The 27630-nt window shown below is 38.7% G+C and overlaps 1 protein-coding gene across 6 annotated transcripts in view; it reads right to left on the reverse strand.

Moving 5' to 3' along the window:
* HELZ (helicase with zinc finger) overlaps positions 1 to 27630 on the reverse strand; it is a 157072-nt gene that overhangs the window by 38097 nt on the left and 91345 nt on the right. For all 6 annotated transcript variants that reach the window (XM_032870803.1, XM_032870801.1, XM_032870800.1 and 3 more), the window contains 8 exons: positions 27194 to 27339; positions 25605 to 25752; positions 22381 to 22564; positions 17735 to 17963; positions 9727 to 9931; positions 3207 to 3258; positions 2264 to 2454; positions 42 to 249 (listed from right to left, as the gene is read on the reverse strand). In XM_032870803.1, coding sequence (XP_032726694.1) covers positions 42 to 249; positions 2264 to 2454; positions 3207 to 3258; positions 9727 to 9931; positions 17735 to 17963; positions 22381 to 22564; positions 25605 to 25752; positions 27194 to 27339 — 1363 coding nt within the window. The remainder of the gene's footprint in view (positions 1 to 41; positions 250 to 2263; positions 2455 to 3206; positions 3259 to 9726; positions 9932 to 17734; positions 17964 to 22380; positions 22565 to 25604; positions 25753 to 27193; positions 27340 to 27630) is intronic.

Genomic DNA, 27630 nt, shown 5'->3' on the forward strand with positions numbered 1-27630 from the left:
TAGGATCAATTTGGGACCATGAGAAGAGCGAAGCAGCTCACCATTTCGACTTGGCTCATGTTGCTCCTTCTCCTGATGCTGGTTTTGCGGCTGCGCTATGCTGACAGGTGGATGGTGCCCAAGGCCATAGGGTACGGGAGACCCCCGTCCATGAGTCTGTAAGAGGTTCATATTGTAGGCCATCGCTGCCTGGTGGGTAAGGAGCCGAGGATCGACTGCAAACCTGCCCTGGTACCCTGTCCATGGTACCTAGGTTATTACAAGAAATAAAACAACCGCATTAAGTACATTCTGAAAGGCCAGCTGCCACAGTGCTGTTGATTAGGGAAAAGCAAACACACACACACACACACACAGATGTCAATTTTATCAAAATGAAGAACTACAAAGTCAATGCTAATTGTAGCAACTGGCAGAATCACTACCACATCTTAACTGGTCAAAAAATGGCTTCTTAAAAAAAAAAAAAAAAAATATATGGCTCCCTGATCCTTTAGGGTGTAGGGAAAATGGATCATCTTTCACGTTTGGAAGAAACTGAAGACTTAAAATTAATAATTATTCCTTGACACGTTAAATCATTTTATTATCCTGAATCATTTCTCCTCAATATGAATGTATACATGCGACAGATTACCAAGAAAATCACCTTTTTTTAAATTATAACCACATAGTTACATAATTTAATAGACTAAATGAAAGAACAAGGGAAAACTTCAGAAAGAATTCAGAATTTAGTCTAAGGTGTCTTGACACAAAATACAGAATACACATAATACATAACATACATATGTTTTTTTTACAGGAATAACCCAATCATTTCATGTTCATTTGTTATAGGCAAAATTCCAACAGTCTGTTAGTTTAATTAATGCTTTTGATTAATTCCTCTTCCCTTAAACCACAGAAATAGAACATTTCTTTAGGTGTATCTAAACATATAATCTCTGCACGCTAATGCAAAAGGAGAAACAATGACATCTAAGCTACTGCCCCATCTTACAGTAATATAACTGTTACATGCAGACTCTTTAAAAAATCTTCTATAATAAAAGCCTCCTGACCTAGTAAAATGAAATATAAATCCGAAGGGACTTACTATTTAAAGCAAATGATATAATGTTGCCAGGCTGGCTGGAAAGAAATAAGTCAGCTAAAATTGAAGATCTATGGGGAGTGGGCATGAATTACGTATTTCTTACTGACAGTTACTCCCACTGGCTGCTGTAATTGTAAACTATTCTGATCAATATGGCTGAGAAAGGTTTACATCATGGCATTTTTCCATTTTGGTGGGGAGGGAGTGCCAAAAATCTTTGGCAATAATCACCTCTGCCTGAAATTACAACACTTGCCTTAAACGAAAGATATGTTTTCTAGGCTAAAATTCCTGAACTTAGAAATGTTATTATATTAGCAAACTAATAAAATTACCAAAATATTAAAGAATCTTAAAGGAATAAAAATGGGTTTCCATTACCCATTCATAAGCTGGAAGCCCTCTACATACCTGTTGTCTTAGAAAGGATTTAATAATGGTTTTAAGTACCAGTAAGATTTCATAAGGAGGGAAATTTCTCAGATAAATTCAGATCCAGAGAGCTAGACTAACCCAAGCTTCTTTGCCTCCTCCAAAAGACTATTATTTCTTAGGAAGGATTAGTGAATTATGTAAGAATAAAAAAGTAAAAGATAAAATAAAGCATCACTTTATAAAACAAGAGACCAATTTACTAGCTCTGTTAACTTCCAGCTCAATTTTCCTAGTAAAAATATTTTAAAAGAATACAAAGGCTTTTCAATCAAAATAGCCAATTAACAGATTTCTTCATAGCCACCGGCAATCTAGTAACAAACTGTAAGCAACAATTCATATTTCTTTGGTCATTTCAAACTCTGATGGTTAAAGAATGAGCTGCTTTAAAAGCCTACAGGCATTGAAAAAATTTTTTTAAAAAAGGTAGAACAAGATTCGGGATAGTCACTAATTTAGTGAAGCCTATTTTATTTTATTCAATAGAAAGTATCTCAGGGCGCCTGAGTGGCTCAGCGGGTTAAGCTGCTGCCTTCGGCTCGGGTCATGATCTCAGGGTCCTGGGATCGAGTCCCGTGTCGGGCTCTCTGCTCGGCAGGGAGCCTGCTTCCCTCCCTCTCTCTCTGCCTGCCTCTCTGTCTACTTGTGATCTCTCTCTGTCAAATAAATAAATAAAATCTTTTAAAAAAATAAAAAAGAAAAAAGAAAGTATCTCAAATGTCCACTTACAGGTAAAGGCACCGACATAACTACATTCCCTCCATAGACAGCAGGTACGTAAAGAATACTTGTCCCAGTGTGAGGATCTATTCTTTGAACAGGGCTTGGAGATTTCCCCAAATTTGGGTGAGGTCCAAGAGGGGGTGGAGGAGTATATGCTCTAATAGGATTGCCAATAAGTACAGAAGGATTGGGCTGAACTGAAATATAAACAGAGAGAGAATGCAATCAGTAGTTGTACACATTTCTCTAGACAAGAATAATTTAAATCACCAATGGCAAAATACATTTCCCAGGTTTGCCATAAGATATCTGATAATCGAGGAAATACCAATGTGGAAGAATAAAGCATATTAAAAAAATTACCATTTTACAAGGTTCCCTAAAATGAGCTTGAGATATACAAAGTATTCCTTTTGTAAACTAGTGTAATTGTAAATGTCTTCCAAGAAGCTAGAGTTATGTCTTTTGAGAAAACCATACACACTCAGGGAAACATTCTTCTAAGACTAGAAAAATATATGCAACCCTTCACAACAAGTTTTAGCTTACAACTGTAATACAGCCACAAACAAAATGAAGGTTAAGCAATTATTATTTTAAAAGCATACTTCCGTAATATTTTAAATTGTTTAAATAAACTTCATCTTGAAATTTCAATGACCCAACATTTAGAGAATATAACTATGTTCCAGAAACTTTTGTTGCATAGGCTTAAATGTTTTTCCTCAAACTTCTAGGTACAAATCACATGTTTTCAGGAATGGCATAACAAAGAATTTACATTGTGTTGAATTTATTGTGTTGAATAAAAGAGTTCAGTGAGTTCCAAAGTGTGTGTGTGTGTGTGTGTGTGTCTCTCTCCCCATCCTATTCTTTCTAGTGATGAAGTTTGGGGGTAAATCTCTTATACAATAAAAGCAAGTTATCACAGGGCTAATTTTCCACTTACCAATTCCATCGTTCTGGAAATGATCATTCTGGGTATGATGGAGGCTTTTCCCCTTTACAGAAAAAAAAAACCAAACAGAATTATAATAATTATAATAATTTAAACACATTTAATATTAAGAGAACAGTAACCACTTTCCTAATCCTATGCAAATTAAATATATACAGCAACAATTAAAACTCAAAGATTACGAGTCTGTAATTAATAACCACTAGACTGCTTTGAGCCAACTTTCTTTTTAACTATTAAGTCAGGGGGGTGCCTGGCATGGTTTAGTCAGTTAAGTGTCTGCCTTTGGCTCAGGTCATACTCTCAGGATCCTGGGATTGACCTCCATGAAGGCTTCCTACTCAGTGGGGAGTCTGCTTCTCCGCCTCCCTCTGCCCCCCTTCCCACTTATACTCTCTCAAATAAATAAATAAAATATTTTTAAAAGTGAACAAATAAATATTAAGTCATGGTGCTAGGCCTCTAATTTTCTCAGCTTTCAAATTAAGGGTATCTAAAATTCTTTAAGTGAATAATAATGAATAAATAAATAATGTTTATTTTTTAAATAAAAAGAAATAAGCAATCAACGTGACAGAAACTAAATTCTACTCCTTTACAGCTTCTCTACAAATTTTCTATTAATTAAATTATGAAATGAAAAGTTGCTATTAATGGCGCCTAGGTGGCTCCGTAGTTGGGTGTCTGCCTTTAGCTCAGGTCACCTTCCCAGTGTCCTGGGATCAAGCCCCGCATTGGGCTCCCTGCTGGGCAGGAAGCCTGCTTCTCCCTCTCCCACTCCCCCTGCCTGTGTTCCCTCTCCCGCTGTGTCTCTCTTGGTCAAATAAATAAATAATCTTTTTAAAAAAGAAAAATTGCTTTTCAAGGGAAAAAAATCAGTCTTCAATTCCTGAGGATGAAAACCTTTGAAACAACCATGTGAACATAAACATGGGTTTGGGACTTAAGGTATTTCGAGCAGGATTCATGGCAACTTCAAGTGTAAAATTTACTGAAGGAACAGGAAAAGACACTGGCACAATTTGCTTAAGAGAGCGTACAAATGTTCTAGAAAGCAATTTGTCAACATTACCAGAAGCATCAAAAATGTACACATGCTTTAACCCAATAATTGCACTTTCAGGAATTTATCCAGATGAAGTAATACTGGATTTGGGCACAGATGTTCACCACAGCATTGTTTATATGTGTGTGTTAAATGTAACAACCTAAATGTCCACATCCGAAGATTTATTAAATAAGCAATGCTAGACTCATGTACCATTAAATGGGATGACTTTAGGGCAGAAACAGTATTTGAAGAGACAATGGTTCTGAATTTCTGGATTTAAAAAAATTTCTCATTCTATTGGCTACATTAACACACAAAGCCATGATACAACACAAGTAGCATGTTATACAACTTACCCTTAGACAGATACAAATCTGTTATCTGTACCTAACATCTGGGGGGTGGATAACATCTACAACCGGAAAAGAAATTTCTTCCTGACCAAAGCAAAAAGTACAGCGACACTTCATTTATCTCCCAATCTGTCGGCAGTGTTAATTATTCAGGTCAGCACTAAACATTAAAGGCATGTGGTCAGGTAAGCTCGTTATGAGGGGACAAGGGCAACGAAGCTCCAACTCTGAGAGAGTCAGAAAGAAACACTCAAAAAAGAATCACAGTCAGTCCATTAAGAATCACAGTCGGTCCATTAATCCGGAGAATGTTCCCAGTGATCGGCACTAGCTAGAAAAAACAAACTTCTGAGGAATAAAGGAGCAGTAAGAAAAGCAGGGCAGAAGAAAGAAGAAACCACGAAAAGGTGAGCATGGCAGGCAGCAGAGACGGCAGGGGTAAGTGGGAAGATCAGAAGCAGAAGCAATCAGAAGTGACATCAAGAGCAGTTGGGGCACATACACGGACAGAAGAAAGGAGATAAGACTGTTCCAAAAGGGTAGCACACCATTTAGATTTCTTAGCCTCTAATGAACCATCAAGCAGGGGTGGTTGTGCAGCATGCAGAGAAAACAGTGATGCAGTCAGAGTGTGGTACGAGCAGCACCCCAGAGACATCCACACCCTGATCCCTGGAATCCATGACTGTGCCATGTTATGCGGCAGATATAATTAAGTGGTGTACTTGAAATAAAGAGATTATCCTAGATTATCTGGGTGGACCCACTCTAATCACATGAGCCCTAAAAGCAGAAAAGTTTCCCCAGCTGGAATCAGACAGATGTGGCAGAAAGAGGAAGTCAGAGATTCCAAGGCAAAGAAGGATTTAATACATCGTTGGTGACTCTGAGACAACACAAGGGCCAAATCCAAGAATGGGAGAGAAGGCTCCAGAAGCTCAGAATGCTCCAGAGGCAAGGAAATAAGGACGTTGGTCCTGCAACCACAAGAAACTGGATTCTTCGTGAACTCTGAAGCAGAATCTTCCCAGAGCCTCCAGATAAGGGGCCAGTCAGCCCACACCTTGCTTGATCCTGGCCTTTCGAGACCCAACATCAAGAAACCAACCAAGGCAGCATGGACGTGTGGCCCAAAGAAATGTGAGATAATACATTTGTGTTGTTTTAAGTCACTAAGTTTGTGCTAATTTGTTGCAGCCACAAGAAGAAACCAACACAAAGAATAACCACAGTCTAGGTTAATCCTGCACTGTGAAGCTGGAAGCAGGCCAGACAATATGCATCAGCACTCAGGGTTGGGGGATAAGCTACCTTAAAAAGCAACTTAGGCCTATCATGTAAAAAGATATGCACCTCTACAAGTATAATTCAGCACTCTGTATGGTTCGGTGCAGGAGAAACTTTCCTCGGACTCTTTGACTCAGCATGCAGCTGTAGGGCAGTAAGTATACTTGGTCCACAGAAAAATCACATGGTGTTTGGTAGCTTCTAAACAAATAATAACGTAGCAGGAGGGTTAGCACTAACTATGTATGAAAGTCATTCCACAGTGATAATTCCAATAATAAAGTCTGTGTACCTTTAGTAGAATGTCAGGATTTTTATAAGCAAATACAGCTCGTGTCAACATAGTTCATACGGACTTTTTACTCCACCACTGTTAAGTCAAATGTTTCTTTTTTTACACATCGTTTTCCATGTACGCATTCAATGAATGTTAATGAGGCCCACCACACGTCCACCCCTGGCTGGGCACTGAGGCTACTGACGTACACAGACTGACATGTTTTCTGATGTCTGGACAGTGAGCAGCTAGGGACGGATGATGAAAACAACTCCCAACTAGAATCTATAAAATAATGCTATGGTCTTTTCAGAGAATCCGTTTCTGAGTGTTATCTACGCTCCGACTGGTTTTCAGAGCGTGTGCAAATGAACCTGTTCCATTTTAGCAAAGCTTCCAAACGCTGCTCCCAGCAAATGCCCTCAGAGTAAGTGGGATGAAAACAGGCAAATTGCTTTTCTCTGTGCTCATTCTGCAGGCTCCTGGCAATAAATGATGCCTGCAGAGAGGAAGGCAAGAAAGGGTGAGCTCGGACGAGCGGCTCCTGGAGCCCCAACATTCTGGACCTTTGCTAACACCGTCACAGAACGCACCTCTTAGCATAAAGTTATGTGACTGCTAAACAGCTCGGGCCATGTTTTGTCACCAAACACAACCCAGAGCAAGCACATCCTGGAGAACTTTCAACTATCGGCCAGGTTTCTGACAACTGCATCTCCAGGAAATCCAACTGGGACTTAAATCGTAGTCTAACACCAACAATACTAATTTTTTACTATGTCTTATGCACAGAACTGTGTTAAAAGCTATACATTAAGGAAAACTTAAGAGGAAATGGCATGATTTAGTATCACATTTTCACAAATAGCACCCTTTTCTAACAATGAAGTGTATCTCCATTCATCAAAAGACTCTAGCACATGAAATAAAATATCTGGAATCTGTTTCAAAATTTTCCAGTGTGTAGATCTGGTGGGGGGATGAGATAAGTTTAAGTTGGTAATTAGCAAACCTAGATGACAGAGGGCCACCCGGGTGGCTCAGAAGGTTGAGCATCTGACTCTTGGTTTTGGCTCAGGTCATAACCTCAGGGTCCTGGGCCTGAGCCCCGAGTTGGGCTCCGTGCTTAGCGGGGAGTCTGCTTGTCCCTCTGCTCCTCCCCCCATTAATGGTCACGCTCATGTGCACTTACTCTCTCTCAAATAATAAAATCTTAAAAAAAAAACCCTAAAGGAGAGAGGATTCATTATACTATTCTACTTACGATTATGTTTGAAACTTCCTACAGCAGAAAGTGAAATAAAACAAGACTCTGGTACAAATGCAAACCTCAAAACAATTTAATGGAAGTAAAATAAAATCCTGGGGAGAGAAGGAGATAAAGTAACAAAAACAACCTCTTGCTCACTACACCTCAGTTATTTAAAATTACTGATTATTCTCAGACATGCTATAAATAATCAATATTTTTAAATAGCCAGGTGTATAAATAATTTGGTGAACCACTGTGTTAGTGACAGAAACAACAGACAGTATCTGTGGCATCACTGAAGAGTATTTTCTAAAAAGTAAAAAAAAATAAAAATCAGGGCAATAGCTGCTTTGGCCTTTAATTACACAATCCTCTTATTAAAAGAGAAAAGCCACAAAAAGTGGGGGGGAGCCACACTACACTTTCCTGGATGCATCATAACCATTACTCACTTATCAAATATTTACTGAGCAGCCACTACATGCAAAGTGTGGGGCAAGGCATTAGGGGCCATAAAAAGTATACAGAACTGGATTTCTGCCTTCAGGAAGTTTATGGTTTTAGAAAAGCAAGTGGATTGAACATATTATATTTACTTCACCTTTACAAGGAAAACACAGAGCAAACTGCAGGATCTTGCTTGCAATCAGTCCACGTCTGTACCCTGGCTTGAATCTGGCTGACCTATCGTACGTAAACTGATGCTTCCATTCCCAAGTCCGTAAGAAGAGTTTACTCTATTGTAGTTAAGGATGTGCAAAGGATATAATTATTTTACAATATTTTAATTAAAAAAAAACAGTAAAATATAAAAATTTCTACCTGGATTCCCCACTCCCCATACACCCTAAAGTCCTCGCTGGTCCCTGCAGAGCCCGCTCTCTCACACCTCTGACCTTTTGTACAAGCTCTTTCTTAGGCTTCATTCATTCATCTAAAAAAATACTTTGAAGCACCTGTGATGAGCCAAGTGTTGTTCTAGGCACAGAGGCAAGCGCAGTAATACAGGCAAAGATCTCTGCCCTGATGGAGCTTTTATATCCTAGTTTCTGAAATGTCTCCTCAGTCTAGCACTATCCCCCTCTATTCAGTGGACTGCTGAACAAGAACTCTGTGGTGGAAACTGCCTTGAGTGCACCTGCCTCCTCTGACCATCACCCTCCAACATCTGCCACGAAGGACTCAGGGGTCCTCATGTGCTCCCCTATGCTTCTCTAACACCTACCCCAGCAGCTGGCACAGAGAAGCAACGTAACTATCTGATAAATAAGCTGATTATTAATTAATATTTTAAAGGTTTAGAAATCTAGAAGATTCGTTTATACAAGATGTTTAATCCCCTAGAAATCCCAAATCAGTAAAACATGGCTGCACATTCGGACCATTTTTATCTAATAACATACAATGGTACATTAACACAGAAGTAGTTCTCTTCTCAGCTTAATACCTATTTAGCTCAAAGATTTTCAAGATATTAAACCATTAATTATCATTCATACATCAGGTTTCACATTTTTAAAATGAAGCCCCAAACTGACACGTTCTTTTACTTCATTCCTGTCAATAAATTTCATACCATACTGATGACTACAAACACACCAAAAAAACCAGAGCAGATACTAAACATGCCATTCTCATAACTTTCTTTTCTAGATGGTAAGTGCAAGCCTGTATTTTTCAGGCACTGTAGCAAATACAGCAGCTGTCCCTGCCCAAAATAACTGGTTCAAAAGTAGACATGGCCCTGACTGACCCACCTCCACTCCTGATTGGACTACTTCCTACACAACAAATATAGGTCAAGTCAATTAATCTTCAAGAAGTCAACCAAATTTTCTCACTGGGTCAAATATTACTTGAAATGAATTGATCAACACAGGTTAGAACTGTTTTCAACAAACACTATTACATAATATTATTTCTTGTAATAATACGCTCTGAGGGCTCCTTTTAGTAAGTGTTAACAGTCTTTTAAACTGCTTTGTTGTATTCACATCATGCTAAATAAACGCCAATCAGCAGAGAGGACGGGAAGGTATTATACAAAGGACACAAAAGCAATCAGGTACTTGGAAACTTTTTTGAGGATGATTATGACATTGAGCATGGCTACACACCACACTGTATTCTCATGTGCGTATCCAAACTAGACAAGCTCCTTGAAGAGACTGCTTGCCACCCAATGTAACCTTCATTTCCAATACTTGAAGAAACTTGCAGCCCAGTGAACCTTGGGCCGTTCTCTGCTGTTCTCTCCCTCTACCCTCTTCGACTCCGATAACAGGCTTTACCTTGGGGGGTGACTGCTGCAGTTTGCTGGTATTTCCTGAATGCTGCAGTCGTAGAGCCCGGGGGATAAATTCAGGCGCCAGTGGATTCAACACATACGTCTTCTTGAGTTCTAAAGCCTCTAGCTGAGCTTTGATCTGTTCAAAAGTGATTCCGTGTAGGCTATTATTTTCATGACACAGGGCAATAAACCGTTCCCAAAATTTCCTACAGAAAAGATTTAGAAGATCAGTTTAAAATTTCAGTGGATAAAATCACAGAAACGAACATAAGCAACTAAAGATAGTTTCAAATTCCCTCTTCCCACCCCAAATCCTCAGATCAACATTCACCTGACAATGATTCAGGTGTAATCTTTCTACCAGATCACAAGGCTCCAGAAATTCAATTCTGAAACTACAGTCAAGTCGAATATTGTGGAAAATACAAATTATGCTCTCAATTAATTTTGCCTGACCAATGCAAGTAATGTGGTCAATGCTCAATTATCCACACTAATCTAAAATGACAGTTTTGATATCTACATAATAAGTAAGGATTTCAAAACTGAGGCTACCTCATTTTACAGATGATTTGTACTTACGACATACTCACATATACGTTATAGACACACACAAATATAGACACATACATAAATCAGACTAATTTGAATTATGGGGCCAAAGGAACCTGGTGCTAGATGACTAAGAAAAGCCAACTCATGACATAAATCTGAACCACAAAGTAGATAATCCTCATGGAAGATACTTAAGAAATAACTAGCTATTCCTGTATTTTTCTCTTACTTAAACAGATGCCTTGTCACAAGCAGAACATAGAACATTAATTGACTAAGAGAGTTAAAGTAATTATGAAAAATGCAGGAAGATGGATGTGAATTTTAATGCTGATTATTCATTTCCTAATCAAATTAATAAATAGTAAAGGGAAAAAAAATTCAAAATCTTGTTACAGTTGGATAGCTGTTTTCCTACAGGTTTGGAAACTGATCTCTAAATATCAAAAAAATTAAATACATATTACAAAAGACAACATAAATTTTTAAAAATTTTAAATGACTATTATAAATATGCATACCTATCTTTAACATGAGGTTCAAATAATGTTTTATTACACTATAAAAGATATATGATATGGTTTCTTCTCAAGTTGGTATCCTTGTGTCCAAGTGGACAAGAAGTAATCAAGATGGCTTCAAGAAGCATAAATGAGGGCGCCTGGGTGGCTCAGTGGGTTAAAGCCTCTGCCTTCAGCTCAGGTCATAATCTCAGGGTCCTGGGATCGAGCCCCGCATCGGGCTCTCTGCTCAGCAGGGAGCCTGCTTCCTCCTCTCTCTCTGCCTGCCTCTCTGCCTACTTGTCATTTCTGTCAAATAAATAAAATCTTTTTAAAAAAAAAGAAGCATAAATGAAAAGGTTTATATTATAAAAGTTAGTATATGAGTGGGAATTGGGTTATTCATATATTCATAAAACTTTGCAGGGTTTAATTTTGAACTATGTTTCTCTTACATAGTCTTTTATACTTTTTTAAAGATGAGTTTAAGAAATGGATCCAGAAGAAATTTCAGGTCTATATGTCAACAACAAGTATTACAAAATGTCAAATAGGCATTTCTGACAATAAGACATAAAGGCTAACAAGATAGTCATTCAGCTACAGGAAGTATGTGTTGCTAAGAAATGCACACTAGTAACCTCTATTTTTATTAAGAACCCTTCTGGGGGTGCCTGGGTGGCTGAGTTGGTTAAGCTGAATCTTGGTTTCAGCTCAGGTCAAGATCTCAGGGTCATGATCTTGGGATCATGAGATGGAGCCCCACGACAAGCTCCAGGCTCACTGCAGAGATTGCCTGCCCCCTCCCTCCCACTCTGCTCCTCCCTGCTCTCTCTCTCTCCCTCCCCAATACATACATACATACATACATACATACATACATACATACATAAATGTATATGACCTTAGGGGGAAAAAAGAACCCTTCTGAAGGAATCAAGGGTTTTTTCTCACAGTCTGATAAGCTAAGGAAGAACTATCTTTTTATTTTTTATTTATTTATTTGAAAGAGATAGAGTGTGTGAAAGAGAGCACAAACAGGGGGAGCTGCAGAAGGAGAGGGAGAAGCAGGGCTCAATTCCAGGACCTTGAAATCATGACCTAAGCCAAAGGCAGACACTTAACCAACTGAGCCACCTAGGTACCCTGGATTACCTTTAATATAGCACTCAGGAGCTAAAATCCATAAAGTTTTTTGCCCTTTTGATTTAAATAAAGCCACAATATTCAACTGTGTGAATATTTATCAACATGATTCTACATGCTACATTCAGAAGAAGTTTCTTTGGTCTAATTGATAAAGTATCAATTTCATAAAATGGCATTTCATATTTGGGTTGAAATTTAAGACAGAGCAATTTTTACTCTAAGTTTTTAATACCAATTTTTTATAATGGATTTTCATTTCCAGCATAGAAGTTGTTCTATGTTCAAGCTCCTTTTAAAATTCCATACCCTGCTCCTATACTGGCCTCACTGACATCAGCTGCACTTGAACAAGAGCTCAAGTTACACGGAGTTAATTAAGCAGAACCTTCAAACAACCCCACAGTTCAAGAGAAGCTAGTAGCTCAGTGACAGTCTTTGTCTACAAGATGTCAGGGATCTCAAAGACACAGGCTTAGAGCTAATGGACACCATTTCAGAACAATAAACACAGTAAGTTAATCAAGTTAAACAAGTTCTGAAAGTAACCTGAAATCTCTATTTTAAATCTCACTTATCCTTTGAATGACCCACTGGTAGGGGGAAGTGGTCAAGCACATGGATTCCAGAACTCCGCTCTGGGGTTTTGGTCATGGCTCTGTCATTCAGCTGTGTAACTTCAGGTAATTCAGTAACTTAATTTCTCTCTGTAGCTCAACTTCCACATGTGTAAAATAAGGCACCAACAGTATTATTATTACACTTTCTCACTTGTAAATTTTCAGAGAAATGTATTTTTACCTCCAAAAAAAAATTTTTTTTTAAAGATTTTATTTATCTATTTGACAGAGATCACAAGTAGGCAGAGAGGCAGGCAGAGACAGAGTGTGAGGAAAGCAGGCTCCCCCCACCCGACGTTGAGCAGAGAGCCCCATGCGGGTCTCGATCCCAGGACCCTGGGATCATGACCTGAGCTAAAGGCAGAGGCTTTAACCCACTGAGCCACCCAGGCGCCCTTCCTTCAAAAATTCTTAAAGTTGAAAATTTTCCTTTTCTTGGGGCTCCTGGGTCATCGGGCATCTGCCTTTGGCTCAGGTGGTGATCCCAGGGTCGTGGGATCCAGCAAGCCCCACCTCGGGCTCCCTTCTTGCCCAGCAGGAAGCCTCTTCCTCCCTCTCCCACTCCCCTTGCTTGTGTTCCCTCTCTCCCTCTCTTTCTCTGTCAGATAAATAAAAAAAAATCTTTAAAAAATTAATTTTTTTTCTTTTCCCTCTTCATGTAGGCTCACAGCCCTTGAACTCCACAATACTTTATTAAATACTATGTATGGCATTATGAGGCAATTCTGAACACACAGATCCCTTGAGAACTTCAACTATATTCAGAATGAGAAGACTTCACCACTATGGTTATTTATAGGGTGCACTAATTCTGAGGCCCATCCCTAAAATTCTCACATATTATTATGACAACAATTTGAACTAGAGAACCCAAGTATGTTTCTACATCGTAATATAATTACAAGTATTTCAAAGAAGGTAACCTTAATTTAAATTACCACATGAACAAAGTTTGGTTTTGTTTTTATGCTAACCTTGCTTCTAAGATCTCCGATAAAACAGTGAAAAATCACTGGGCATCCTTAAGTTATAGAGAGTGCATATGTATACATATACATATACATACATCTGAAATACGATTTTATCTCACTCAGTAAATGGAATTTGCTAATGAAGAAATCCAGTTCACAGGAAGACCTCCTCCAAACACACTGGTTTGGAGAAATGTATGACTCCTCCTGGCCCACCCCACTCGCTGTATATTTATACAAGCATTTTCTTCGGTTCCTGGGAAAGGCAGGGTAAGCCAGAGAGAAGAGTTTGGGTTCTGAAGTCAGTGTGACATCTGTTTGAGTGAACCATTTAATAGGTAAATGACCTTGGGCGGTAATTTAAACTCTTTGAATTAGGCAGCCCATTTAAAATGCAAATAAAATTCACACATTGCAGGGTTGTTGGGATGACTGAATAAGGCTAAGTGTGCAGAGCACTTAACCAAGCACCTGGCAAGAGAAAGCTGTCAATAAACAGCAGCTACTATTCGTTGACTTGGCGAGCTGGGGAAGAGGAAGGTCACTACATTCACTTTAGGTTAATAGATAAATTCTATTTAAAAATACAACAAAAAGGGGTGCCTGGGTGGCTCAGTCGGTTAACTGGCTGCCTTCAGCTCGGGTCATGATCCCAGGGTCCTGGGATCAAGTCCCACATCAGGCTCCCTGCTCAGCAGAGAGCCTGCTTCTCCCTCTCCCTCTGCCTGCCACTCTGCTTGCTTGTGCTATCTCTCTGTCAAATAAATAAATAAAATCTTAAAGAAAAAAATACAACAAAAAGATTATGTAATGGTTGCCTTCTAAAGATTATTTATTTATTTATTTGACAGACAGAGATCACAAGTAAATAGAGAGGCAGGCAGAGAGAGAAGGCGGGGCGGGGGCAGGGGCAGGCTCCCCGCTGAGCAGACAGCCCGATGCGGGACTTGATCCCAGCACCCTGGGATCATGACCTGAGCCGAAGGCAGAGGCTTAACCCACTGAGCCACCCAGGCACCCCTAACGGTTGCCGTCTACACCGGTATACTATATATACCATAATTATTCCTTGAAAATTTAATCAATATTTGGAAATATATTAGTTTTTCACAAATACTGAATGGGACACAGGGGCCGTGGCTGATTAACTCAAACTACAAAGAATTCATTCCTCTGTTACTATAGTGCCTAAGAATCATACATGGAGGGACACCTGGGTGGCTCAGTCAGTTGGGCCTTCGGCACAGGTCACGACCCCAGAGTCCTAGAACCAAGCCCTGCAAATCCGCATTGGGCAACCTGCTCAGCGGGGGATCGGCTTCTCTCTCTGCCCCTCACCCCGCTCTCGTGCTCTCCTTCACTCTTTCTCTCAAATAAATAAAATCTTTAAAAAAATAAATAAATAAAGGCCATATACAACAAGTCCACAGCTGACAACATACTTAATGGTGAAAAGCTGAAAGCTTTGGGAAAAAAAAAAAATCATGTATGTTCCCCAAGTTTACTTGTATTATGAGATTAAATTAATTTCTAATGAAATTTAAAAGATTAAAGCACAAATACCCATACACTTCAACTATCAGCTCTTGGGTTAAAGCCGTGATTAAACTGTCCAAATAACACAGATAACCAGCATTCCAAATTAGCTATACGCCACGTGATTTTTTTCTCCCTACATAATACAGTTAACCTCTTACACTCCGCTGTATAGTAAGAAATAAGCAACCAATAGGCCTGGCTACAAGTTAAAAATTAGCCCTAGATAATTCTGACAGCATGGCCTCAGAATTATTCACCTAATTGCTCTGATAAAATAACAATTTATGTCAGAGAAGGGGTGAAAAATGCTGATCTCATGGAATTCAGAGAATAATACAACTCTACAAAAGGGATAATCATTTTTGAAAAAATAATATTCATATTGACAAATGTTTGACATTATTTATAAAAGGAGTCTAAAACAAATCTGGCTCAAGGCTATTGTTATATCTATTTATTCCCCCAATAGTTTCTAATTTGTTTTTTTTTTTTTTGCTAGTTTTTTCTAGTAAGTTGTCCTATTTTATATGTGTTTTAATCTATTAAATTCTAACCAAATTCTAATCTATTAAATTCTAAAGTATATGTTTTCTCACATTTTTCTAATGATAAACAAAATGGTAAATATCACAGCAATATTCTAACCAAATATGCTTTCAATGTATTATAAAGTAACTAAAGTTACTCCTAAAATTCTTAGGAGAAAAGCTAAATTATTACACCTAGTTTTATTCATTTGTAACTTGGAATTAATACAGTCCCTTCCCCAACTTTTCATCATTAGTGGCTAAAAATGAACAGAAATCTTTTAAGTATGAAATTAAAGATATTTTGGGGGTGCCTGAGTGGCTCAGTTGATAAAGCGTCTGATCATGATGTTGGTGTCCTGAAATCGAACCCTGCATCGGGCTCCCTGCTCAGTGGGGAGTCTGCTTTTCCCTCTGCCTCTCTTTCTCTCTCTCTCAAATAAATGATAAAATCTTTAAAAAAAAAAAAAGAGAGAGAGAGAGAAATTTTACAACAGGACTGTTTAGCTATGCATAAATAAGTCATGGACCACTCAAGTTTTGTGGATTTTTTTAAATTATTTTTTAAAATATTTTATTTATTTATTTGTCAGAGAGAGAGAGAGAGCATAAGCGGGAAGGAGGGGCAGAGACAGAGGAAGAAGCAGGTTCCCCACTGAGCAGGGAGCCCCATGTGGGACTTGATCCCAGTATCCTGAGACCATGACCATGAAGGCAGTCGCTTAACCAACTGAGCCACCCAGGAGTCCCGTGGATTTTTTTTAAATAAAAGGTTATCTTTTATAACCTAACCATAAATTAAAACTACTTGATTCCTTTGTTAATGGCTTTCCCCTATAAAGTATATTAACTTCTTCTGGAGTCTTAAACTCTAATACATGCAGATTATTATTAAAGGTCCCAGTTATTTCCTTTCCCCATAGAATTCTTCTTCCTGCTGCAACAGGAAAACAGACAATAAAACACTGCCACATCTATATTGCAATAGAAAAGGTGGTTTAGGCCACTTCTTAACAGCTCTGTCTACTTTAATTCTAACTATCAAAAAGAAATAATGACCCAAGGCATATTCGGGACTGTCTCCATCGCTTTCTACTATCTGAATTCACTTTAACAGGTCCAGAATACTTCCACAACTTTAAGTAATCCCTACTGTATTTCTTTTCCATAAATAATATAGGCTATAAATTTCTGTTCAACTGTTTTTTGTTAATGGTAACATAAGTTTCAACACTATAAAGACCAATTCCTATTACCTGGTGTAAATAAATAAAATAGATAAAGTAAGTGTATAAAGAGTAATTTTTTATTTTGATATTTTAACTACATTTTAGTAGAAAATATAGGAATACTAGCAACACTATCCAAACACAAGTAATAACCACTCCTAACCTCCTTAATTTTAAGACCCATGGATTAACCAAACACCAAGAATCATTTACACTGAGAAGCCCTGAGAGAAAGTAAGTAGAGAAGGAAATTCACCAAAAACAAGCTCACACAATAATGAAGGGGAAAAAAATGAAATAATATCAATATAAAATTCAATCTCCATCAAAGATATACATATACACAAAACCACCTCAGGACCCTTGCACAAGCTGTTCCCTCTTCCTGGAACACTTTTACCCAGATATCAGCATAGCTCACTCCTTCACTTCAAAGCCAGCTTCTCAGTGAGGGACGCTCTGACCACACTCCATAAATCACAAAGCAGCTCGCTGCACCCCCATCACTCCTAATTCTCCTTTATGTTCTATTTCTCTTTCACTGAACTTACCACGTACAAGACTACAGTATTCTTATTCTGTTTATTCTCAGTCTTCCTCTTCTCCCCAATAAAACATAAAGCCCACAAAGGCAGATATTTTTATTCATTTCTGTCACTGATACATTCTTAGTGGCTAGAAAGGCACTTAGAACATAGTAGGCACTCGGGAAATACCTGCTGCATGATTACTGAATGAAAGAATGCATAATTACGAACATAATGAATGGACCCAAAACAATATATTTTTGTGTTCCCACTGGATATCAGGCGACTGAACCCGATTTTAATTAGCCAAGAGGTCATATAAATAAGCATATACACAGGGATGCAAATTACTGTACATTTCCCCTTTAATATCTTAGTCAGTAACACAGAATTACCTGCATCTTCCAATAGAGCACAGAGCAATGGGATCGCCCACCACAGCAACCAGGGATTGTGCTCTTGTGATGGCGGTATTGAGAAGTTTGTAGTTAGAGAGAAAACCATAATCTAAATCCTCTGTGGAATCTTCCAGCAGCTGCTCTTTCTTCTTAATCGGTGTCTGTTTATGTTTACAAGTATGCCTTGTACGCACTGTACTAAGAAACAAAACTCTGAACTGTTTTCCTATAAAAAAATAAATGAATGAAAGACTTAAGATTACTTTGAACCACTGATATAATAAAAGCATTTCAGTTTTTAAATGTTATTGCTAAGTAACAAGTGTCAGTGAGGATGTGGAAAAACTGAAACTCCTGTGTCCTGCAGGTGGGAATGGCAAATGGTATGCCAAAGACTCCAGAAAGTAGTGTGGCGGCTCCTAAAACAATTAACATAAAACTAAAACACAGAATTAAAATGAAGCATAGAATTAACGCAGGATCCAGCAATTCCACTTCTGGGCATTTACCCAAAAGAACTGAAAGCAGGATCTCAAACATATTTATATATCCATGTTCGTAATAGCATCAGTCACGGGGGCAAAAGGTAGAAACAACCCAAGTGTCCATTGACAGATAAGTGGATAAACAAAATATGGTGTATACATACCATGGAATATCATTCAGCCTTAAAAAGGAAGGACATTCTGACACACTACAGCATGGATGAACCCTGAAGACATTACACTAAATAAAATAAGCCAGTCACAAAAGAACAAATACCACAGGACAACACTTCTATAAAGTACCTAGAGTAGTCAAATTCATAGAGAGAAAGCAGAATGGTGGTTGCAAGAGGCTAGGGGGTGGAGGGAAGTGGGACAGGGAGTTATCGTATAATGGGTACAGAGTTTCAGTTTCACAAAATGAAAGGAGTTCTGGAGACAGAGGGTGGTGATGGCTACACAATGAGGTTAATATCCTTAATGCCAATGAATGGTGGCATTTTATGTATTTTTGAACTGGAGAGCTACTTTCAGAATGAACACATAAAAATGATTAGAATGATAAATCTTATTAAACTTTTAAAAATATTATTTCTGGAACCAGACTTAATGATTATCTCATCTAAGGTCCCACTCCATACAAGGCCCCTTCCTTGAACCAGGGTCATCCAGCCTTCTTGCTAACCAAGGCAAACACAGCTGATTCCATAAGGAAGGCTTACTGAGAATCTAGTTTGCACAACATTTTTGCTTATGGTCTTTCTTATAGTAACAAATCCATTCCCTCATTCTGTGACAAATCTATATATTTCTGAATACAGTTTTAGTATCAATCTTCAGTCTTCTCTAGCCAAACAACCCAGGTTCTTTCAATCATTTCTGACTCGTCCCATGTAGCAGTTTTTAGATCATGCATTACCTATCCCAGGTCTCCTCTGGGTGCTTCCTACCTTACTGGTAATATTCATTCTAAATGCATGCCCAGGGGTGCCTGGGTGGCTCAGTGGGTTAAAGCCTCTGCCTTCGGCTCAGGTCATGATCTCGGGGTCCTGGGATCAAGCCCCACATCGGGCTTTCTGCTCGACAGGGAGCCTGCTTCCCTTCCTCTGTCTCAGCCTGCCTCTCTGCCTAGCTGTGATCTCTCTCTGTCAAATAAATAAATAAAATCTTTTAATAAATAAATAAATAAATAAATGCCCAAATGTCCACTCTTACCATTACTATTTAACATAATACTAGAAGTCTTGGCCTTAATCAGACAAAAAAAAAAAAAAAAAAAGAAGGCATCCAAATTGGATAGACAAAGTCAAACTTTCACTATTTGCAGACATGATACTCAATGCAGAAAACCTGAAAGATATCACCAAAAAATTGCTAGAACTAATAAATGAATTCAGCAAAGTCGCAGGATATAAAATCCAAGTGCAGAAATCTATTGCATTTCTATATACCAAAAATGAAGCAGCAGAAAAAGAAATAAAAAATCGATCCCATTTGCAATTGCAGCAAAAACTAAGATATCTGGGAATAAAAACCTAACTAAAGAGGTAAAAGATCTGTACTCTAAAAACTACAGAATTCTTATGAAAGAAATTGAAGAAGCCACAAAGAAATGGAAAAGCATTCCATGCTCATGGACTGGAAGAACTAACATTGTTAAAATGTCTATACTACCCCCAAAATAATCTACATATTTAATACAATCCCTATCAAAATGCTACCAGCATTTTTCACAGACCTAGAACAAATAATCCTAAAATTTGCATGGAACCACGAAAGACCCCAAATAGCCAAAGCAATTCTGAAAAAGAAAAACAAAACTGGAGGCATCACTATTCTGGATTTCAAGCTGTATCACAAAGCTGTAGTCATTAAGACAGTATGGTCCTGGCACAAAACAGACGCACAGATCAATGCAACAGAACAGAAAACCCAGAAATGAACCCAAAACTATATGGTCCACTAGTCTTCGACAAGGCAGGACAGAATATCCAATGGAAAAAAGACAGTTTCTTCAACAAACAGACACATGAAAAGATGCTCAACATCACTCATCATCAGAGAAATACAAATCAAAACCTCCATGATGGGCAACCAGGGTGGCTCGGTCGTAAGCGAGAAACCAAACTCTTGGTTTCAGCGCAGGTCATGATCTCAGGGTCTTGGAACTGAGCTGCCCACTGGGCTCGAGATTCTCTTCCTTTCCCTCTCCTTCCCGCTCTGTCCCTCTTCCCCACTCATGTGTGCACGCTCTCTCTCTAAAATAGATAAACAAAATCTTAAAAAAAAAAAAAAATCAAAACCATGTATCTCACACCTGTCAGAATGACTAAAATTAACAACACAAGAAACAACAGGTATTCCCGAGAATGTGGAGAAAGGGGAACCCTCTTGAACATTGGTGGGAATGCAAACTGATGCAGCCCCTCTGGAGAGCAGTCAGCGGATCCTCAAAAAAATAAAATTGAATTAACTTACAATCTGCAATTGCACTAGTAGGTATTTACCCAAAGAATACAAAAATACAGATTCCAAGGGGTATATGCACCCCGTGTTTACCTTGGCATTATCAACAACAGACGAACTAGAGAGAGCCCAAATGCCCATCAACTGATGAACGGATAAAGATGTGGTGTACACACACAATGGATGTCCACACATGCACACACGTGTACACACACACACACACACACACACACACACCCCAGAACATTACTCAGCCATCCAAAAGAATGAAATCTTGCAATTTGCAATGACGTGGATGGAACCAGAATGTATCACGCTAAGGGAAATATGTCTATCACAGAAAGACAAATGCCATGTGGAATCTAAGAAACAAAACAGGTAAACATATGGGAAGGTGGGGGAAGGGGAAACAAACCATAAGAGACTCTTAATGACAGAGAACAAACTGAGGGCTGATGGAGGGAGATGGGTGGGGGATGGGCTAGACAGGTGATGGGTATGAAGGAGGGCACTTGTTGTCATAAGCAGTGGGTGTTGCATGTAAGTGATGAATCACTGAATTTGACTCCTGAAACCGGTATTACATTATATGTTAACTAAAATGTAAATAAATAATGAAACAAATGCCCAAAGTCTGAGGGATCTGAATAATACATGGTACAGTGGAACTATTTTGTCCCCATAATCTAAAACTGCATTGCTCTTACTACTGCACATTCCTGAGAAACCTAAAACTGTGATTGTACTGAACTTTTCCAGCACTCATGTGATTATGTTGCTTCATATATTTAAAAGCACAAACTCGGGGTGCCGGGGTGACTCAGTCAGTTAAGCGTCTGACCTCAGCTCAGGTCATGATCTCAGGTCCTGGAACTGAGACCCACATCGGTCTCCACACTCATTAGGGAGTCTGCTTGTCCCTCTCCCTCTCCCTCCACCCCTGCCCACCCCTGTTAATAAATAAAATCTTTTTTAAAAAATTACAAAAAATAAAAGCACAAACTCTATAGCAACTAATTACATGAAGGCAATTTAAATGAGCTGCTGGTAACTATTCATTTAGGAACGTCTATAGGTTAAAAAACAAACTTTGTCTTTAAAAATGCATTTAAACAGAATATGCTTGATAGGTACAAGTTTTTAAAAACCTTTATGAACAAATTACTCTTCAGATAGAGTATGCTGACAGTAGGTGTTATACACTACTATGATTATAATTACTGCACACAGATGTAGTGTGTAGCATTCACACCATTATGATCACTGAAAAAATCCATTTGTTCCAGGGTGCTGGGTGGCTCAATGGGTTAAGCTTCTGTCTTCGGCTCAGATCATGATCTCAGGGTCCTGGGATCGAGCCCCGCATCAAGCTCTCTGCTCGGCAGGGAGCCTGCTTCCCTTCCTCTCTCTCTGCCTGCTGCTCTGCCTACTTGTGATCTTTGTCTGTCAAATAAATAAAATCTTAAAAAAAAAAATCCACTTGTTCCTATTTCTTTCATCTGGATATAAAAACTTAATAAACATGTAAATGAGCTTGACCTTTAATTGCCAAATTTGGCATTAAAGAACTCGGTATGAAATGAATACACAACTGCTTGTCCAAAAAAAGATCTGGAGAATTAAAAATCAAATGTGTACACACTTTAAGATTTAAGCATCTGAATATGTTAATTCATTTCAATTAATACATACCTTGAACATTTAGCACCCTTTCTACATTAACATCAGATAATCTCTTTTTTCGAAGTTCAGCACGTATCCTGAACACTTGATCAGCATATGGAGTGACCACACCAATACTGCCATCATCCAACTTCCCCCACGCTACTGGCCACTTCCTTCTCAACTCTTCCACACGTTCCACCACTTCGAATACCTTTAAACAAACACACATATGCATATTAAAGATATGGTAACTGAAACAGATGTAGGAAGGATGCCATTTTAGCAAATGTCATTCAAAAATATCCTCTAAATAGAAGTAATGCTTTGCTGGAATGAACACGAGGAGAAAAATTTCATGTACATTTCAAAGAGTAAAATTCTACCCAAGTAAAATGCACCCAGTGAAAACATGAATATCAGAAACAATGTAATGGGCTATTGGCCCTCACCCTTCAGTCAGCCTCCATTCTTAAATGGGGGCAGTTTCAATTTCCTAGGTAGAGAGGAGGACTGGGACAGGGCCATGAAACTGGCAGCCCCATCTAGGGAGTCAGGGAAGCCATTCCCCACATTCCCACGATTTCTCAGTCCATTCAGTCCGTACCAGGCCAGTGAAATGAACAGCCAGCTAAAAGATTCCAAGAATCAGTGCCACCATGAAGTCTCAGCAGTACAAGATCTAGAACGGTCGCCCTCCCCCGTTGATCAACTAAGCAAAGCAGCCAAGAGCTAACACCAAACCACAGCTGGGACTAAGATAAATCTGGACTGGAGAGACACTTCCACAATTCACAAATACAAGTTTGCTCAAGCCATTTCATTAACCTTATAATAAAGTAACACCATATTTTACCAACTGAATTTATTCGATCTATTTTAATACAATGAACTGATCAAAGTTTCAATGCTTGGCACAGTGGGGGACACAAAGATTAATAAAACATGTTCCTTGCCTGCTGAGAGATTGCTGTATATTTAGAAAACAGATTCCATATATATTCCGTGTGTGTGTGTGTGTGTGTGTGTGTGTGTGTGTGGAAACAGCAAGCTCAACAGAGGGTTAGGCAAACTCTAGGGGCATAGAGAAGAAAGTTGTTTTGTTTCATTTTTAAGATTTTATTTATTAATTTATTTGAGAGAGAGTGTGCACAGGCAAGCAGAGGGAGAAGCAGAGGGGAAGGGGAGAAGAGGGAAAGAATTTCATGTAGACTATGCTTAGGGCCCAATGTGGGGCTAAATCTCACAACCTGAGATCAAGCCCTGAGTTGAAACCAAAAGTCAGACGCTCAACCGACTGAGCCACTGAGGTGCCCTGAGAATAGTCTTTTAAATTTGTTTTAAATAACATTATTTAGTATTTGTTAAAAATATGTACTTATATTTACAGTGTTAAATATACTTAATAAAAATTTGACAGTATTTTTATTCCTTTTAAGAACTTGAGGATTATTAGCTAGGATTCAGTTCTCACTGCCAGATATAAACTCAATGAATGACAGCGGTACAGACAAGGGTCTCCCCACTGTTATGATGATTTAACAGGAAGTGCTTCAGACATACAGACTGTCCAAGGGTTCTGAAGAGTAAGCTGGACTGAAGGCATGGCGCTGTCAAGATAAAGAACAAGAAAGGTGGGCCAGAGTCTACTGCAATAAAGAATAAGAAAAAACTATTTTCACCCACTTGGTTAAGTATGGGGGTGGATGAAAGTTGGGGAGACACCTCTACTGCTCACCCCACCCAAACACACACACAGAGTTCCTACCACTAAGCAATACAGAACCACTTCTCTACCTCATCCCTCTGTGAAGGGATGCCTAAAACATTTGAAGTCAAAATACATTTGAAGTCAAAATACACAGACTTGGAATGGTGACGTAGGAGCTTGGGAAAACTTCTCTCCCAGACAGACATCTATTAAGCTGGGCAAAATCAGCATCAGTCTCTGGAGACTGATCAAAGACTTTACAAGAAATTGAGAACCATTTATTCAACAAAGTATACAGAAAGTCAGAAGAGGGAGGCCAGGGCATTCCAACTCTAGATGCACCCATCCCCGCACAGCTCCTACAAAAAGGCTGTCTCAGTAGCTGAGAGGCACTTCTGACCTCCCCTAGCTCCCTGGGCTGAAACAGTTACTCCAGGTGGTTTGAGCAGCTGGTGAGCATCAGATCCTGTTTTCCACAGCTCCAAGCCACAGTAGACCTGTATTGAACAGTTAATAGCAGTTGATTTTCTTGTACTGCCTTCTAACTATAGACCTCTGATCACTTTTTAAAAGGAAAGATGAATTACGGTTACATAATAAGATGCATTTCTTTGTAAATAAGATGAGCAAAGCATGGGACTCAAGAGAAGAAAGGGAAATGGAGATCCAGATCAAGACCCATTCCTCTAATGATGAACCTACCATACCCCCTCCTCTGGGTTTCCTGAAGTCCAGAACTCCACTCCCTGTGACAGCCAGAACCTAACCCAGAGACTCTGGCCTGCTAACCCTTAAAGACTTCACAGGTTTTTGTCTGCTGCCTGATCTGACCATATTACCCACATTCTCTCTAAACTTAAAAAGTCAGAAACTGTAAGAGAACCATACAAGTTACAGCACATAATGGCTTAGGAATAGTCAACTGGGCCTGTATAATCTATCTTGAGCACAGGATTCTGCAATTCAAGTCTCATTTAAAATGATAATTCATTTGAGTATGTACTATGAAATACAGTCTACTTTAGTTAGCTAACAATAATAATCTATGAAAATAATATTGGCTTTTCTTCTAAACGAAGTCATGTATTTTGTATTTTGTCATAAGAAATGCAAACCAAGGGGTGCCTGGGTGGCTCAGTCAGCTAAGCATCTGCCTTCAGCTAAGGCCATGATCCCAGGGTCCTGGGATAGAGCCCCACATCGAGCTCTCTGCTCGGTGGGGAGCCTGCTTCTCCCTCTGCCTGCTTGTGTACACACACACACACACTCTCTCTCTCTCTCTGTCAAATAAATAAAAAATAATAATAAAATCTTAAAAAAGAAAGACATGTAAATCAAATGTAATCAAAATGTAAATCAGTTTTTGTTTCCACAGAAGATTTATCTTAACAAATAACTGTAATACAAAAAGAATAAACTTTACATACTATTTTCATGTAAATGACATACAACAGAATGACAACCCAAAATTATAAATAAACACTCAACAAGAACAGACCATGTAAATGTGAAAATGTCAACAATCTGCAAAAAACTAAGGTACCTCTGCATTATTATAAAAAGCTGTGCTGTTTTTTTCTTGTACATCTTCCCCTCGTGCTGTAAAGAAAGTTAGTGGGTAGAAATCCTTGTGTGCTGGTTGCTTTCCACTGGCCATCAATTTGCCCTCATAGAAGAGCTCAGAGGTGTAACTGCCAAAAAAGACCAAAATAAATAAGTAAACAGACAGTGATTTATCATCAAAATTAACTTCACCCATAAGAAAAAAAAATTATCAGTCAACTCTAATAATGCTGCTTTATGTCCTTGATTGATTTTAATTCAAACATCTAACACCTTTGAGGGCAAGACTTGTCCCCAAAATTAACCACAGCAATAACAACAGGGTAGGCTCCTGGTATACCCCTGCTAAATGAATCTGGTCAGGTATGAAGCCAGAATATAGAAAGGAAAGGAAGAAATGACAGTAGTTCAATGAGATGAGATCTTGCTCTATGTGGAAATTACTAGCTATTTTCTTGGTTAACACATAATTTTATTTATATGGAACATTTACTTATACATGCAAACGCAAAGATACATAGACACTGAAATACACACACCCAAAGATATTGAAGTCTTCAGCTGCAAAAAGAATACTTTCTACAGATGAAAATACTAAGTACTTGATTCATTACTGACTACAGCCAACGACCAGCAACAAGAGACTCACATTTTGAGAGACTGATAAAAGTCATAGTTAAATCTAAATTTATTTTTATACCTACCCTATTGTTTTCAGAGAAACCTAAAAACAATTTTCACTAACATCATCAATATTATTAAATTATATTAAACTTTAAAAAACTCGGATGCCTGGGTGGCTCAGTGGGTTAGAGCCTCTGCCTTCGGCTCAGGTCATGATCCCAGGGTCCTGGGATCGAGCCCTAGATCGGGCTTTCTGCTCAGCGGGGAGCCTGTTTCCTCCTCTTTCTGCCTGCCCCTCTGCTTACTTGTGATCTCTCTCTGTCAAATAAATAAATAAAATCTTAAAAAAAAAAAAAAAAAAACCTTTAAAAAACTCTTAAGGTTTTGGTGAGGCAGTGACCGGAAAGGAGCAAAAGGGGCTTTCTAGAGTGCTGCTAATGTTCTGTTTCTTAATCTGGAGGTTGGGTTACAAAGCTTTGTTCAATTCGTGACTGCTCATTGAGCTATCACTTATGATATTTTTATTTTTTTAAAAACTTCGTAACTAAGTTTCACAGGTTTTCCTTCCTTGCTTGCTTCCTCCCTTCTTACTTTTAAAACAAAGGCCCTGTATAACACGGCCAGACATAAAAGAAACTACTATGTGTTCTGTCAATACATTTGTTTATTACATCATATAGTTTTACATACTCTTACATATTTAGTCACAGAAAAACATCCTAACTGGTAGAACCTAAAATTTTAGTTTCCAGGATTGCCCTACTTTGTGGAACATGACAGCTGACCTCTGAGGCACTCTTTTTCAGAAGTAAAATTTCATGGAACTTGCAATGTCAGGGACACCGTGTAACTGTGCTGGGAATATCCTATCCCTCATTTCCAGTGCCACAGTGAGCTCCCTCCCCCCAGACTGCAGGAAGTGTGATACACGAGGGGCACACCTACTTGATGATAGCTTCATGGGAGCGGTAGTTCTCACAGAGGAGGATCCTACACGGAAACTCAGCAGGGTAATGCTCATAGAGTCGATCAAGTAATGAAACATGAAGGTTTCTCTCCCTGGCAAACTCGCTGTAAACAAAAGGACTGAGCTGTAACAGACAAACATACAGAGAAAATTTAACTAAATATGCAAGTAACACTTTTTTAACCTACTTATTAAAAAAATCCACTATGCTCAAACCTCTGATGTACTAAATCTCAACATGCCGAAAGCTGGAATGAGCAGAATCGAAAATACTTTCTCTGAACAATTTTACTACCATAAAGAACTGGGCTAAAATTTCTAACTCTTCATTTCAGTATATCGACACAGCACAGAGTTTCCACACATAGGTTAATGAAGGGCTCCCCCAACATAATAAATAGCTATTACTTCAGTG

The sequence above is a fragment of the Lontra canadensis genome, unplaced genomic scaffold, assembly GCF_010015895.1.
Source record: "Lontra canadensis isolate GAN:19392208 unplaced genomic scaffold, GSC_riverotter_1.0 scaffold41, whole genome shotgun sequence".
In the NCBI taxonomy this organism is placed as follows: domain Eukaryota; kingdom Metazoa; phylum Chordata; class Mammalia; order Carnivora; family Mustelidae; genus Lontra; species Lontra canadensis.